Source organism: Podarcis bocagei (genome assembly GCF_964188305.1).
Source record: "Podarcis bocagei genome assembly, chromosome: 1".
Taxonomy (NCBI): Eukaryota; Metazoa; Chordata; class Lepidosauria; order Squamata; family Lacertidae; genus Podarcis; species Podarcis bocagei.
In genome coordinates, this window is record NC_138125.1 from 90,927,619 (window position 1) to 90,943,763 (window position 16,145).

Below are 16,145 nucleotides of genomic sequence, written 5' to 3' on the forward strand. Positions count from 1 at the left end.
AATCTAACCTATTAGCATCTGCCAAAAGTACTTACCACGGTGACATTGCCTTCAGCAAGGTTTGCAATTCTAAAGTCACCTTCATCATCTTCTGTTTTTGCCTTTTTAGCATTGGGCCCATCTTCATTACTGGAAGCAGACAAGACAAGGCTATCAATCTGAAGAAACTATTTCAGGAATAAACTAACAGGTCAATTTATATCTTAAACACATATATACTGTGAAGATAGTTTCAAGAGCAACACTTCTAGTTATGCAGCTGTATTTCGGGCTCCTAACAAATTATACCTGTTTCAGTCAAAAGGGAATCAGAAAATAAGGAATCAAATTTGACCCCAGAATAATGGGGTAGCCAACAGGAGAAAGCTATTGCTTTTCCTAGGTCCCTGTGGGGGGAAATGTATTATCCCTATAGTTTGCCAATATGGCAACTTGGGTTTTTATCTATCTGCGTTAACACTTACATGATATTATGCATTCACATCAGATTTATTTTTCTTGATTAAACTGGCATGAAAGTTAATGGAAATTTAATGTTTAGGAAGGAAATCTATTTACCTTTCCAATGTAATTTTCTAGTTCATGTCGTGAAATGGGTAACTATTAAGTATCTGTGTACACTGAAGACCTGTATGTCATCAAACCCATCTCCTTGATCAACACGCATAAAGGCTAGATCAACTTGCAGCTGTCAGTACTTACATGACAAACCCCAATTAAAATATGCAAGACCTCTCTGTCACACTGGATAGCCTTACACTACAATCAAAATTGCTTTCAAAAGCCAAATATCTAATTTTTAACAAGTAGTTTTAAACTCATCTAAATCAGACGCACATCTAGCGTACTGCAAGAAGTATGAAGACTCCAACAGGAATTGAGATTGTGACCTGACTCGCATGTTACTGGAGCAGCTTGGGGGCTGCTTATCTGTGGTCTGAACCCACTATTTTTTGGTTTATCGTATCAAGAAGGAAGATGCACGTGAGATGAACGGTAGAGTTACTTCTAATGCCAGTGTCTTCTCCCCTTTTCGTGTGAAAAGAAACTACACTGTCTATCTGGCACATACAGATTCTCCATCCAGGCTCCTAATTTAGCAGGCTAGGCCAACAAGATTTGTTTTATTCTTTCCAATGTATTCTTATTTAAATTTGTGGCTACCCCCACAACTTAGCATGGGAAACCCTGGTTAAAATAGCATCCTTATGAAAAAAACAGAGTAAAACTTGGCACGGTTAAAACCATTAACCCTTGACACACATCTAAGGGCAGTTCAACCAACATTGCTGAAATACTGGTATTTTTATTTATTTTATGACATTTCTATACCACCATTTTCTTCCAAGGAGCTCAAGGTGGTGTACATGGGTCTCTTCCTCCCCATTTCATCCTCACAACAACCCTGTGAGGTAGGTTAGACTAACAGATGGTGACTGGCTCAGGGCCACCCAGTGAGCTTCATGGCTGAGTGGGGATTTGAACCCTGGTCTCCACGTCAAGCACTAACCATTACGCCACACTGGCTCTTACACTCTCACACATTTGGCATCACTCTGGAGAAATAAAGTTCCACAATAGCGGAATGGATACTGAAAGCATAGCTGTCAACTTTTCCCTTTTTTGCGAGGAATCCTATTCGGAATAAGGGAATTTCCCTTTAAAAAGGGGAAACACTGACAGCTATGACTGAAAGCCCTCTTCTATGGGTCCTTGATAGCTAAAATTAAAAGCAGAGATAGCCTGCTCAAGAGCAGAGCATGCTTTTGGACTACCTCAGCTATCATAAAAGCCACAGAGAAGGTGGCATTCTCTGAGCTACGCTAGAGAAAACCATTAAGACATGGGTGGGAACATCAACACATGCCTCCCCCATGTTTGCAAAGAGGCATCTTTGTCCTTGAGGTTATGAGGGCACAAAAGACAGAAACTAGGTCTACATCCAACCAAAATACCTGCATCTCTTTACACACAAAGGTAATGAAATCCCTCCTGGCCAACACAACCTGAGATTGCAGGTTTAAGGATGTGGCTAGAGGAAACTGAATTCGCTAACAAACAATTTGCACCAGGCCTATGATAACTTACTTATCTTTGAAGATATGCTGAGCTGTTTTCTGCTCTTTAATTTTATCTGCTTCCTTCAAGGGAAAAAGCGCTTTTAATTTCTCAAGGGGAGCCTGGCATTTCTCAGTCACTTCTTGTGGTGTCCCCAACATGTCTGAGAGGTGTTTTTCAATAGGAGGCAAAGGTGCATCAGGATGGAAAGCCTTATGCTGTAGGCACTGATGGGAAAGCAAAAGAGGACAAGCGATTATGTTTGTCTGTCTGTTTCTCTCTCACACACACGTACACACAAATATACATACATATAACACAGTATATGAGAGCTGGACCATAAAGAAGGCTGATCGCAGAAGAATTGATGCTTTTGAATTATGGTGCTGGGGGAGACCCTTGAGAGTCCCATGGACTGCAAGAAGATAAAATCTATCCATTTTTAAGGAAATCAGCCCTGAGTGCTCACTGGAAGGACAGATCCTGAAGTTGAGGCTCCAATACTTTGGCCACCTCATGAGAAGAGAAGACTCCCTGGAAAAGACCCTGATGTTGGGAAAGATGGAGGGCACAAGGAGAAGGGGACGACAGAGGATGAGATGGTTGGATGGTGTTCTTGAAGCTACCAGCATGAGTTTGATCAAACTGCGGGAAGCAGTGGAGGACAGAAGTGCCTGGCGTGCTCTGGTCCATGGTCACGAAGAGTTGGACACAACTAAACAACAACAACAGCAGCAACAAACACAGTACATGGGGTTCACTTTGGTTTCTAATATGAAATATGCCTTTCATGTAACATGGGATTTGTTGTGGAGCAAAGTTCAAATATTCCATGGCATGAAATTTTATGGATTTAAATCCATTTTGATAAATATTGAAATAACAACAACAACAAGGCAATTTACAATAAAGATAAAAACATTTCAATAAAAACATATTCCACCACAAATACTATAGTCAGGAACTGTTAGAACTGGCATCAGAGGCCAAATAGATGTTTTTTTAACAACCAATGGAAGCACAATTACAGTCTATATTTCAAAGGGACTGTCATCCCACAAAACGGGTATCACCGCAGAGAAGGCCCTGTTCCAGTTTGCCACAAGATGAACTTCTGCAGCCCCCAGCACAACTAACTTGTTGTGGACTTGTTCTCAAGATTTTAGTGAATAGGCAGGTCTGTGTTGTGGGAGGCTTTCTTTTAGTGACATTCAGTGAAAGATGGCATTCTGGGATCATATGAGATTACAAGTAATAATCTGAGGTGAAAGTGTTCATGTAGCACGAGCATACATAATGCTCACTGATGTAAGGATAATGAAATTTGGCTTTTAATAGAATAGTTTATTACTGAATGTTATGGCTTTCTGTTGGCTGCAAACCACCTTGAAAGGATCCTGTCCTGAAGCAGATTTGTTGGATTTATATGAAACTGATTTAAAATCAGCAAGAAAAATGCCAATTTACATTAGTTTTCCCACTGATAGTTCCTTATTTCCCTTATAATTTCCCCAATTTTAGATCAAAATATACTGATTTTTTTCAACTAATTCATTTTTATTCAGCAACAGAAAGGCTGCCTAAAAATATTCAAAATAAAAGCAAGCAAGCAAACACTGAAGCCCTCCTGTGTGCTACATGCTATTTTTTTAAAAAGCATACAGAGATCCGTATGGTTGGCAGAACCTTAGGATGTGTAAATATTGCTATGGTAGAATTAAACCTGAATTTCCTATTTTATCCATTTAAGCCACCCAGAGCTGGATGTTAAAGCTTCTTTAACTCAGGCCTGCCTGTCAAAATACCCAGTTTCTCTGCAGGAGTTTCTCAGATATAGTCCAACACTTTCAGCAGTGAAACACTGAATTATTTTATGCTGCCCACACATTTTCCTGTGAGACTCCAGTAAATAAATGATGAGGGGCCATGTATAGGTTATTCTGCTCTGAACCAGGTGGAGGAAGCATTTGTGGGGGAAATGCTACATAATTTAAGTAGGCTGCTACATCAGTTGCTTCGCAATAGCACAAAACCACTTGAACACAGCACACTGTTCCCTGTCTACATAATTTGTAAAAACCCCAAAGACCCTAGTGGAACTGACTGAAAGCATCTTGCTCTATTTCCTACAAGGCAAGTAAGGATACAGAAATGTTCACTGTGATAACCAACGGCAAGGGGCGAGGTAGCTGTTCTCACATGCACAGGCCTAACTTTATCACATTACATTTGCAACAAAGTTGTTTTGCTACAGCTTAAAACAGAGAAGGAAAATATGGGGGAAAATAGGGAATGTTTTAAGGTAACTATGATATGGTCATCCTCTTACCTGGTACAATCTTTGAAATTGAGGGTTGGGGAATTTGCTGGTTTTAAATATATCCTGGCTGGTCCCTTCACTCTCATCTTCATAAACCAAACTCATGGAATCAATCAGAGAGTCAACTGCACACAACTGATCCTCTGTGCCATCAGATATAGACAAAGGAATATTCAATACATCCAGGAGATAAAGACACTGTAGCCATGTTCACTTTCCCCACTACCCCCTGCCCTCACAGTCTCAAATGAGAAAATTGCTCATAACACTGGGCTGCATTTACTTTCTCCCACTGAAATCAATGGAAGCCATTTCACTTCTGAGGGGAAATGTAAGCAGTTGCAATCAGGATCACAGCCGAGGTAGGAACTTTCCTCCACAACTTCACTATTGGTAACCCCAACATCTGTATCCTCACTTGCCTTTCAAGTGCCCACATAAAGTATGTCTGCAGATGGAGTCCCTTCCATTTTCTCCCACTGACTTCTACGGGAAAATAAACACCTCACAGATTGGAGACAAGGGAGCTCCCTGTGTGATGTTAAGTGATTGACAGTTGGTTGTGGTTTGCCCAAAATGGCCTGCCAGGCCAAATCCAGAGGCCATTTGAGCCTAATTGGGCAGTACCAGGTACTTCAATGGGTGAAATGAAATCAGGATTCAATATGACCGTAACACATTGGAGAACTGTGCCAAAACTAACAAAATGAATTTCAACAAGGACAAAAGTAAAGTTCTACACAGAGGAAGGAATAAACAGGTGCACAAGTGTAGGATGGGGAAAACGTAGCCTAACAGCTTGAAATGTCCTGCATATTGCAATGAGTCTTTACACTGCAACCGTACAGACATGCACCTGGGAATAAGGAGCACTAAACTCAAAGTGGCTTATTTCTGAGTAGGTATATGAAGGATTGCTCTGTTAATGATGCCAAAGTTCAAAGCTCACCTGTTGGTGTAAACTTTTTATTATTTTTTAAGGAGGAAAACATGTATTGCCTCAGATCTTCCATATACGGTAGCTGTACATAGGCCAAACACTGTAAGGAGAGAGGGGGAATGTCAAAAAGGGGGGGGGGAACGTTTTCATTTCAGTTGAGCTATCATAGTATCTAACACATAGCACAAAACACATTATAGACTAGAATACATTCAGTAGAAATGTTTATGAAATTATTAAAATAAAATTCAACAAAGCTGCAAATGCAGAGCATTTCTTGGAGAATGGCTTGACGTGTCCTTATCTTTTTCTACCTGCTATAGTTCCTATGACAGAGCAGTTTCCAAATTTGGGAATCTGGTCGGTTTCTTATAGTGGTCTGTCAAGCTTGCTTCTTTTAAGATTCCAAACCACGGCCCAAACCAAGAAGTTCTGCACTTCCCATTTACTGAGCTTCACTGGGCATCCTTTATCCACATACCTCCGCTGGCTCACACCACCTCAAACAATCCCTTTCTTCTTGTGCTTATTTTTGCCAGTCAAAAGAAGATGAAAGATAGTGTCCGCCCCCACTTTAGCCACTGCTTAACCAAAGCAATGCTTATTAAACACTGCATTCCATATGCGCATTCACTAAAAAGTAACGTGCCAGAAATGGCATAGCCGTCTGCAGACTTAAAAAAAATAAAATGTATGCAATGCAGAATTTTCTTTTATCAAAAAAATACCCAGCAGCTACATACAGATTTTAAAAACCACCCCGCACCAGGTTATAGGTGCAAGCACCAAACTACTGTGCTATAGTGATGTCTAGAAAGTTCCTATGACAATACTGTATTCTTAACTTGGTGGGATTTATGCTACCCAACCCTGCTAAGAAGACAGAACTGAATAGGGGTTAATAACTATATAACCATGGTAGGAGGAATACCTCGTATTCATTCTTAATTAACGGAAAGGCTACTCCAACTTGCGGGTGCGATCTTCTGTCATAGACATAACGCACTATGGCCACCATATCCAATTCATCCAAAGCATGAATGAGGGCAGAAAGAGCTACGGCTGCAGCCTGTCAAAAAGAGAGATGCAATTATACACAAGTATGATGAAAGCCTGGGAACCGCAACAGTCATGAAAAATCAAAGAGGTTGGTTTCAGCAGTCTGACTGAAACCTCACCGTTTTTACCTCTTCAAAAGCAGTGACAGTGCACAACATCAAGAGACATACTGAAGTAGGGAACCCTCATATATACTGCACCACCGTGTCAAAATTAAATGTGTCTATATTTAAGGTTGCAGATTTAAAAACAAACCCTCATGTGATATCACTTCTCTTAAGTTCCTAATTCTATTAAAGCTTCTATTAAAGCTGGAAGAGATTCCATTTTAAAATCTGATGAGGAGAGCAGGCTCTACGTTCAAAAGGGGTACAATATAAGTAAGTCAGTAACCTCCCCGATACTACTGAAGGAGCTTGGAGAAAGTGGCTCTAGAAGATCTGTACATTTTCTATTTCCAGGGCCTCAAAACTGCCCTGCAGGTGCTATAACATCCTAGTTTGGTCCTTGGACAAAAACTCTGTTACCCTTCAATTTTTTGTGGCAGAGAAGAGGAGGAGGAGCTGAGACTCTGATTCCATTTCCTCAATGCTTCTACAATCTAGCTATGTTGCACAGTCATGCCAGAACTAGTGGAAGGGGGGAAATGGGTGCAAAAAACTAGATTGCAACTGCACCATGATACCTACTGCTAAGAAATAAGTGTAAGATCTCATCTGTATCAAGAAGATCAAAGCCCAAAAGGAACATCCAAGCCATGATCTCCCAGTGCTAGTTCTTGTGACATTCTAGCTCCATTCTCCTTGCAGATTTTTGTGTTTGTTTTCTTAAAACAGTAACGCTTAAGGAAAATAACTTGTCTGTTTTTGTGATACACCAGCTTTCAACATGTTTCACATTAAAAATAAATAAATAGGAAAATGCAGCTTTTGATTCAAGGACAGCCAGTCAGGGATTTAAAGATACAGCAAAACTCCAATCAGCAGGTTGGTAAAGCTCACCTCATCATCCTTTGCTGGGAAGACTTTCAGAACCTGATATCCCATGTAACGATGTCTCTGGACCTATGAATGAATGTTTCCAAAAGTTAGCTAGCTTTGACCTGGTCCAAATGTGATTTTGAACTCTTAAAAGTCACTGTCTAAAAGACATGCAGATTCAATTCCACAGCCAAATATAGTGTTGCTGTTATATTCCAGGAGACTTTTAAAAATAGTTGCTAAAGCTTCTGCACTAGGTATCACTTTGAGCTACCTTCAAGCTACTCTGCTCCCCACCTCATACTCTCAGTTACACAAGTTCATCTGTCAGCCTTCTTTCTTCACCCCTGTTGCTCCCATCATGCCTGCCACTACAGATGGGGTGGAAATGCAATACATTGTGCCCAGTTTCCAAAATCTTCCAAGTTACTTCTCAGTGTTAGTGACCTCTACTTTGAGAGAAGAAGGCAGGCTTGTAAAATAAACTTTGTCTCATCTTGTTCTCCATTCTGAAGCACACCGAGGCCCTATCTGCACCACACTTTAAACACTAAAAGTCTTCCCTCAAAGAAATCTTTCCTAAAATGGTGCTGAAAGTTGTTAGGTGATTCCTATTCCTCTCACAGAGCTACAATTCCCAGGAAAGAGGGATTGCTTGCTTAACCACTCCAGAAACTGTTGCTCTGTGAGGGGAAGAAGGGTCTCCTAACAACTTTCAGCACCCTTAACAAACGAGCTCCAAGGATCATAAATGTCTGACGTGGCATGGTACTGCTTTATAAGGCCTTAGTGAATGGGATGTAGCTCCAAGTATGCATAAGACTACAGCCTTAATTCTACTGGCTATACAAAATTTGATACCTCCTGTTGTAGTCATCGTTTTGTGATGTTCAAGTCACAAGTTCAGATTGTCCTCCATGGCCAGATCAGGTATGCCCGCAACCTCTGAATATGTGCAAAATAGTGCTCAGGACTGTGTGTGCAATGCAAAAAGAAGCAGCCCAAATTTAATTCATTCACCCAAATTTTCCAACAAGATAGGGTGAATTCCACAGCCTCGGCAAATTATGAAAATTAAACAGACCATCGTGGTTTCTTATTTTGCACAATTCATTCTGCACCTTTTAAACAACACGTCCCTTTTCTATTTGTCATGGGGAGGAGCAAAAAGCCACAGAGGCACTGAAGCTCCATCCCTTGACCACTGGTATTCTTATTCAGCAATTCCTCTGGATTCTGAAATTTCACAATGCAGTTTCAATCATCTTCACAGCACACACACAACCCCGATTGTGAGAAAATAAAAAGAATGCTTCTCTCCCCGCCATCCACACTCAGGCATAAGAAATAAGGGAAATGATCTCTCTCACATACACCAACATCTACTTAAAGTGAGCTGTGATGGCTGTGTTAGAAACTAGGAGCTGAAGTTCATAGCAGCTGCCCTTGCCACAAGAAGTAGTTAGCTCATTTGCAACTCATTTGTACAACCTCATTTGCCTAGGATAAGTTTTCAAGTAATGTGAAAAGACCTACAGCAGTTGAACAATAAGCACTTCTCCAAGTTTACATCCATACCTGAGATGATCTTGTGAACCCCAAGACAGCAAAGCATTTCCCATCCGTCTTGTATTTCATCTGTTCCTCGTCTACCTTAGAGAAAGGAACTATATCGCTCCCATAGCGGAATCCTGCAGAGTGAAAGAATCAGTTCCTATGTTATTAAATGAGGGTGACTCTCACATGGGAGCCTAAATGCAGAGCAGAAGAGGATGAGAGAGCCTTGCAGGAAAATATGAGTGTGTGGGGTGGAACTGGAGAGGACCCTCCCACCTCACAAACCACCAGCAGCCAAGGGCCACATAGGGACACTGCCTGGAACCCCTGAAAGTCGAACACAGGCACAGCTGGAAGGTAAGCCTGCTGCATGACTCCCTTCAGCCTATGGACAGAAGCAGAGATGGAGCTAGACATGGAAGGAAGGTGAGCCCACCTACCTCAAGTTTTTCCTTCAAGAGTGCATTCAAAGTGTGCATGTGTGTGTGTGTCACTCCTGTTATCACACATCCTCCATACTCAACATACACATCAACCAAGCATCTTTTAAACTGCAAGAAGGGCTGTCCTATTTGCAGCTCAAGGGATGGGGGGGGGGGCTAAGGAGGACGTGCTTCCTCTAAATAGATCTCCCTACATGGTATCAGATAATTGTATGAAGCTTGTTATCTCTTGATACCCTAGAAATTCTTTTGTGTATTTAGCAAAACATGCATGCCCCCAAATCCATTTTCAGTGCTCTCCTATCTGGAATGGGTATAAAATTTAATTCCTCTGTTACCAATGTTACTTTCACTTATTCTACCTTCATCTCAATGCTTCTGCCGATAAACCAAACCCAGAGCTTGCTCACTACAGTGGTACCTCGCAAGACGAATGCCTCGCAAGACAAAAAACTCGCTAGACGAAAGGTTTTTTCGTCCGCGATTTGCCTCGCAAGACGAATTTCCCTATGGGCTTGCTTTGCAAGACGAAAACGTCTTGCGACTTTGTTAAGCCGTTTAAACCGTGCTTCGCAAGACGAAAAATTCGCTAGACGGCAAAACTTGCGGAACGAATTAATTTTGTCTTGCAAGGCACCACTGTATATGCAATTCACTAAATGGCACTTAACTTTTTTTTTGCAAGCAAATACTTCTCCAGGAAAATCTTGGTGCTCAAAGCAGAAGTCATACCTTGAATAACATCCTCCTTCTGAACTTCTGTTTCATCATCGTCATTCAAGCAGTAAACTGTTTCTTTCTGCACATCTTCTCTTTTTAGTGTCTTGGCATCTACAACCGTCCAGGTTTTTTTCACTTTTTCCTCAGTGAACTTGAAATTGAAATTAAAATGAGAAGTTATTTCATGTTAACAGGCAGAACAATCCTAAGTATGGGAAGCCAACAGAACTTGTGCCATCTTGAATTAAGCTGGAGTAAATTACCCCTAGTCCGAACTCTCTTCATTTTTTTTTAATAAAATTTTTATTGAGTTTTCAAAGTTTACACACACACAAACAATACACAACACAAACATACAAACACAAATACAAACACATATCATTTCAAATCCCTAATTTCTTAACCACTTTCCTGGACTTCCCCACACCTCCCCCTCCTGCATTCCAACTTCAATAGTTTACTCAGCAAGTTCTTATCTCCCTCTTTTACCTTATTAATATTTTACTTATTTCTTCTTAATTAATCAAATTTAACTTATAAACCTCAGTTTAAACCAAAATACCCATCCTTAACATACTTTTCTAAGGACGACCCCATTCCCCTTCCACAGATTTCCCAATTTTTATATTATTTACAAAACAAAGTAACAAAGAACAGCATATATTTAAACACCCTTTGGATTCCCAAACTCTCGCCCCCCCCCTTCCCGGTCTCGATCCTCAGCAAATGTCCATCAATCAGTCAACTCTCAGCCCGGATCTCTCACGTCCGAGGCCCTTAAGTCTCTTTCAGTCCCTCTCTGCCGGTTTTGTTGGTAGTCTTTTATAGTAGACATCGAATCTCGGAGAAGCTCTGACCCAATGTGGTCTATGTTTCTTCCAACCAGACCTCCGTATTCAAAAGTGGAGCCCAAATCATGTTTCTTGTTCCTTTTAAAACCAAATGTCCCAAATGTCCCAAAAGCTCCAATTTTTACCTTAATCAATTTTGTAATCCATAGGTCTTCCAATCTCCCCATGGGGAGATTCCTCCAATCTTCCTTATCAAGTTCAAACCAAATTTTCATCATCCAGGTCTTGTTTTCTTTGTAATCCATTCTTACAGGCCGCTGGTTGTCCTTTTTCACCTGCAACATTTCAGCTCCTCCTTCCCCCTCCTCTAAGTCTGCACATATCTCTTTCTGTTTGACTGCAGAATTTTCTTGAATCAAGTCCTTGGGACCATCAACAAAGTTATTTACTTTCGATTTCAAAGTCAAAATATCTGTAGCCATAGCTGAACTCTGGTCTTGTAATTTTCCCACGAGAAAGAACATCTTTTCCAGCTCAGCCTGTAATTTTCCATCTGCAGCCATTGTAATGTCTCAGAACCCCCTCTAGAGGGGTTCTGGTTACTTAATATTCTTCTCCAACAGTCTGATTACTTTGTTCTTATTTTTCCTTTATTTTCAACAGTTTCAAGTTAAATGTATCCAAAATAACCAGCAGAAATAGCAGAAAGCCAATTCTTGTAACTTTGACAGCTCGTTTGACAGCTGTCTAACTCTTTATACCTTCTCAACAGGCTCTCTCGTGGATCACTCCCGGATCCCGGGGGGTTGCGTCTTGGCTCCTTAAAATCAGTTCTTATCCTCCAGCAAAATACTTATAGTGCCAAATCATGGAATTAATAACTTTTATCTCACAAAGAGAGAATTGGTCTCTCGACCTTAGTTATCCAATTCTTGCTTTAAATTGTCTGCAAAACGGGGGGCGGACTTCCTTTTAACGCATCCCCCGGTCATGCCGAATTTAAAATAGAAATTTTAAGTCCAATCTCCGTATTACTCACGGGTTGTTACTTTTGCAGCCCAAATGTTCAAGGAAGAAGTCAGCGCTCTCCGGCCATGGCTCGCGGCTTCACTCCGTAGAAGAAGCGATCCACTCGCAGCACCACGCCACTCTCCGTCACCCGCTCCGAAGCCTTTAAAAAGGCTTCTTCGCTGGTCGGGGAGGGCGCAAATGGTGCCCGCCGAGTTACCAGGTCCACAGGCTTCCGCGCCTGTGGTTTCTGAGGGTCCCCGCGTCGCCAGGACCCGTCTTCTACAGAGCCGATTCCCTCCGGAGCTCGGAGGGAATCCGCCATTTGCCGATCGCGCTAACCCGGAAGTCCTAGTCCGAACTCTCTTCAGGAGCAAGACTATTGACAGCTGAGTTGACCTAAGCCTGGCAGAGGAAAGCAAGCCTTTAAAATAAGAGTGAGACTGACACCACCCTTTTTGCTAGCTTGAGTTCCACTGGGTTGTCAGGTCTTATGACTGAGCTGAGCAGAGCTAGGACTCAGCATACACCACCAAACATCAGCAACACCCATTTTTAGGGTTTGTGCCAGCATAAGATCCCTGGCTAAGCTAGGACATATGACTTACACCAGAACAGCACAGCTGTGCTGGGAATCCGCTGGCTAAGCTAGAGACCCACTGGATCCTAATTTGCACATCCCAGCAATCTTGGGTTTGGTCTGCTCCCTTGGGGATTAGATATCCACTGCAACAATTCAAAGACCCCCTTTCCTTTCCCAGGCATAAGACAGCAGCCAACTTACACTGCACTAGTAAAAATATCCCTGAACACATGAAATTTATTTCACTGATCATCAATGATATGCCAATATTGACAGAAAACACTGAAAAAATGTGCAATTTCAGGTGCATATAATCATGGATTGACAGTCTACAATGCACTAATTTCTAGTGACTGCAGGAGGCAAACTGCATATCTAAAAAGGTACAGTGGTCCTATATACAAGAACACTTTACCTGAAAATGTGAGAAGTTCCCCAAGAGAAATATGGAAGGAATTCATTGCTATGCAGTTTCTCCAACTGCCATCACTTGCATTTTCCAAGGGAATAGGAGTTTCAGAAACCAGACAGTGAGCTTTATGAAAAACAACCATATTCTATCTCTCTATGCTGTCAGATTTAATAATTTAATAGGCAGCTATACTAATCAGGTCCTGCGGTTGAATCTGAATTTACAACTAATTAATCCCTGCTGTGTTTCCTCCCTTCTACTGGCACCAGTGTTGGCATGTGTTCAATTATGCTAATATGGTGCTAAAAATACAAAAGTGATCGTTGTAACTTACTGCTTTGTAGGCCACAATCCTTATAGACAACTGAGAACCAATTGTGAGCTGGCAAGGCCAAGCCATAGGTCTCCGTTCAACCTTCTTAAACACTGAAAGGCGCTCCAGACTCTCTCTAAATGACAAAACACAGGGGAAAGTGATATGGTGAATCCCGTAAAACATTTTACTAACTGCCCACAGGAAAAGAATAGGTTAGTTTTAACAAAATTGTGGTCTTGAAAATGTTTTGGTTCTAGATAAGTTATCTGTGATTTTTCAGATCTTCACATCATAGTAATGTATGTGTTCGATGTGCTAGCTCATACATGTTTATCACAGACAGATCTTCAATTTCAGCTTACATAATTTCAAGTCAGGGTGATTTTTAACAAAGACTATTCCCACATCCAGAAATGTGCATGAATCCAGTTACATGTGACATTAAGGTTGATGACACTGTAGTATTTGTTTTCCAGACATTTTAACAGTTCTGCTGAATTCTTGAATCACTTGAACCTCACTTCTTGTACCAGTATAGTTAGGATGGAATGTGGCAACAGCACTAGTCCAATATCACAAAACATGTCATTGTGTTACTACCTCAGCAATGTTATATCGGCAACACAGATGGGTATTTCAATGCTCACCAGTTGCTTTCATCCCAGCCATGAAACACACATATCTGAGAGCCGCCGCCAGACAAAAGCACATGGATGGCACGATACAGGAGCAAGGAGTGCAATGTGTGCTATTTTTCACCCAGGTAAAATCTGTTAGGATGCGTAGCAGAGCCCTCTCTGATATGGCACCCACAGTATGGAACTTGTTAATAAGAAAAATATGCCTGGCTGACTACCCCCTTAGAAGTACTGCACTACCAGAAGACATTTTCCTGTAGAAAAGCCTTTGTCAGCACTTCACAGAACACTGGACTGAGGGGTAGATCAGCTTAAAGAGCCACAGCAATGAACAATAAACTTTCACAGCTTATGTTTGTTTTTTTCTGATTGCTGGTTTAACACTTATTTTATATCATTAGGCTAGTGTTTATTCCCGTCGTGAACTGCTTGCCATGAAACTTCCCAACAATAAAAAAATCAACAAAAATAAATATTTTTAAAATGTCAAATCCAATGCAGATATAGGTTTGGATACTAATGTTTGCTGTACTTACATATTGGGTAGGAAAGCAGTGAGTAGAGCTTGTCATTTTTAGCATTATTTTTCCCTTGCTATTTTTGTGTGCTGCTGCTTGCTAGTTTTGCTTTGAAGTTTTTACACACATTTTTAGATTTTAAGCTCTCTTTATTTTAATGTGCAAGTGCCTGCAAGCAAAGGGGCGCCTCCAATATTATCAGTAAATAATGAGCACTGCTCTCCTGTACACTGCTATTCCTGGTGCTATTAAGGCCCAGGTTTGCTGCTGAACATCTAGCTTGGCCTTACAAACCTAAAGCATTACACTGAAGCCAAGTTCCACCATAATGAAAAGGGAAATACTTCTATGTAAAGGAACACTGTGGTGTCAGGAGGAGAAAAAGCCCAATTTATGCAAACAAAATGTCTGTGGGCATGAAACTGGGAGGGAAATAAATACAAGCAAAGTTTCTAATAATGGAAGCAAGAGCAATTCAAGGTTACCTGAAAGTATAAATGTCCTCCAGGCCTTCTTCTTTGGCTAAGGAAAACATAAGCTTTCTCACCATCTGAAGGCCTTCTTTCTGCTGCCCAGATAGCCCCTTCCTTGGAAAAGGGTTTTGGTCCCTACTGGAATGCAAACCATTCCCCGCGTCCCCGCTTCCATCTTCGTCATCCGCTGGAAATGGCAAGCTAAGAATACAATAAAGAACAATTTTCATTCACATTCCTCATTCACCAGAATGACTACAAATCAATTCACTGACTTTTATTTTATTTTCCCTGAAATGAAAGAAATGTGAATTGACGCTTTGCATCCTCCCTTTATTCTGATGCAAGTTCAATTGTCATTCTGAAACCTTAGCAAGCCAGCCCACACTGATGCTCATTTATTGCCATGCTATTAGTCACTTCTGACATGACAAGCTCTGTAAAGGATCTTTTAAAGCTCAAACTTGGAGTATTCATAAATAAAGTTGACGTATTTTCCTCTGCGGCAAGAAATTGGATTAAGAATTTTGCATAATACATCTGCATGAAATTATCTTTTGATGTAATTTATATGTCAACAACTAACAGTCAAATTATACATAATGTTAAATGTATCATTTTCCCCCTTAAAATTGCAGCAGTGGAGTGTGTGGGGAGGTCAAATCAGAATTGGAGCAGTGGCAATGGGAAATGGGGATTTAACCCTTTCCCCACACATGGAAACCCCCCTTCTCCAAGGAGCTGATTACCCCAAGAGGGAACAGGCCATTGGGGCAAATAGCAGTTTCTTTCCAGAAGTGACAGAAGGGAAAGGAATACATTTTTGGGGAGTGGGGGCACTTTTCACCAAGACTGTGATGTGGTGCGAAAAGGTTAACCCCTCCTCCCTGTATGTCTTGGGACAGAATTCCCCCCTTCCTAGTATGGCCATTAAGAAAAAGGAAGGAAGACGGAAGCTAAGATATGCAGTTCACATGACATATTTGGCTCTGAGCTTACAATAAAAGGACCTAAAGAATGGAAGCACCCATTGGAAAAGCCAAGTTTCCTTGGCCCATGCATTTCAAGTCATTTAATTCACTGAATGACCACAATGGTCTGTGCTTGCCTGCTTCCTTTGGGACTTCTGCCCTTCAGATTTCATCCACGGCATCTTGCCAATTTTTGCATTTTGCGATGTGAGCTGAGTGAAAGCAGTTTTCATTCTCGTCTATTGAGCATGAAAATCTATATATTAACCTGGGAGTAAGCTTCACCGTAATCAATGAGCTTACTTCTGATCAGACAGAACAATCCTATTTATGTAATTGATCATAGCATAGCAAAGAT

General features: G+C 41.1%; 1 protein-coding gene across 2 annotated transcripts in view; it reads right to left on the bottom strand.

Annotated features, from left to right (window-relative positions):
• The window catches only part of XRCC5 (X-ray repair cross complementing 5), a 44,195-nt gene that overhangs the window by 21,408 nt on the left and 6,642 nt on the right, over positions 1-16,145 (bottom strand). For both annotated transcript variants that reach the window (XM_081197009.1, XM_081197008.1), the window contains exons 6-15: positions 14,829-15,017; positions 13,206-13,320; positions 10,090-10,228; positions 8,936-9,048; positions 7,379-7,441; positions 6,250-6,387; positions 5,328-5,418; positions 4,388-4,521; positions 2,089-2,285; positions 36-129 (exon numbers count right to left, since the gene is read on the bottom strand). In XM_081197009.1, coding sequence (XP_081053135.1) covers positions 36-129; positions 2,089-2,285; positions 4,388-4,521; positions 5,328-5,418; positions 6,250-6,387; positions 7,379-7,441; positions 8,936-9,048; positions 10,090-10,228; positions 13,206-13,320; positions 14,829-15,017 — 1,273 coding nt within the window. The remainder of the gene's footprint in view (positions 1-35; positions 130-2,088; positions 2,286-4,387; positions 4,522-5,327; positions 5,419-6,249; positions 6,388-7,378; positions 7,442-8,935; positions 9,049-10,089; positions 10,229-13,205; positions 13,321-14,828; positions 15,018-16,145) is intronic.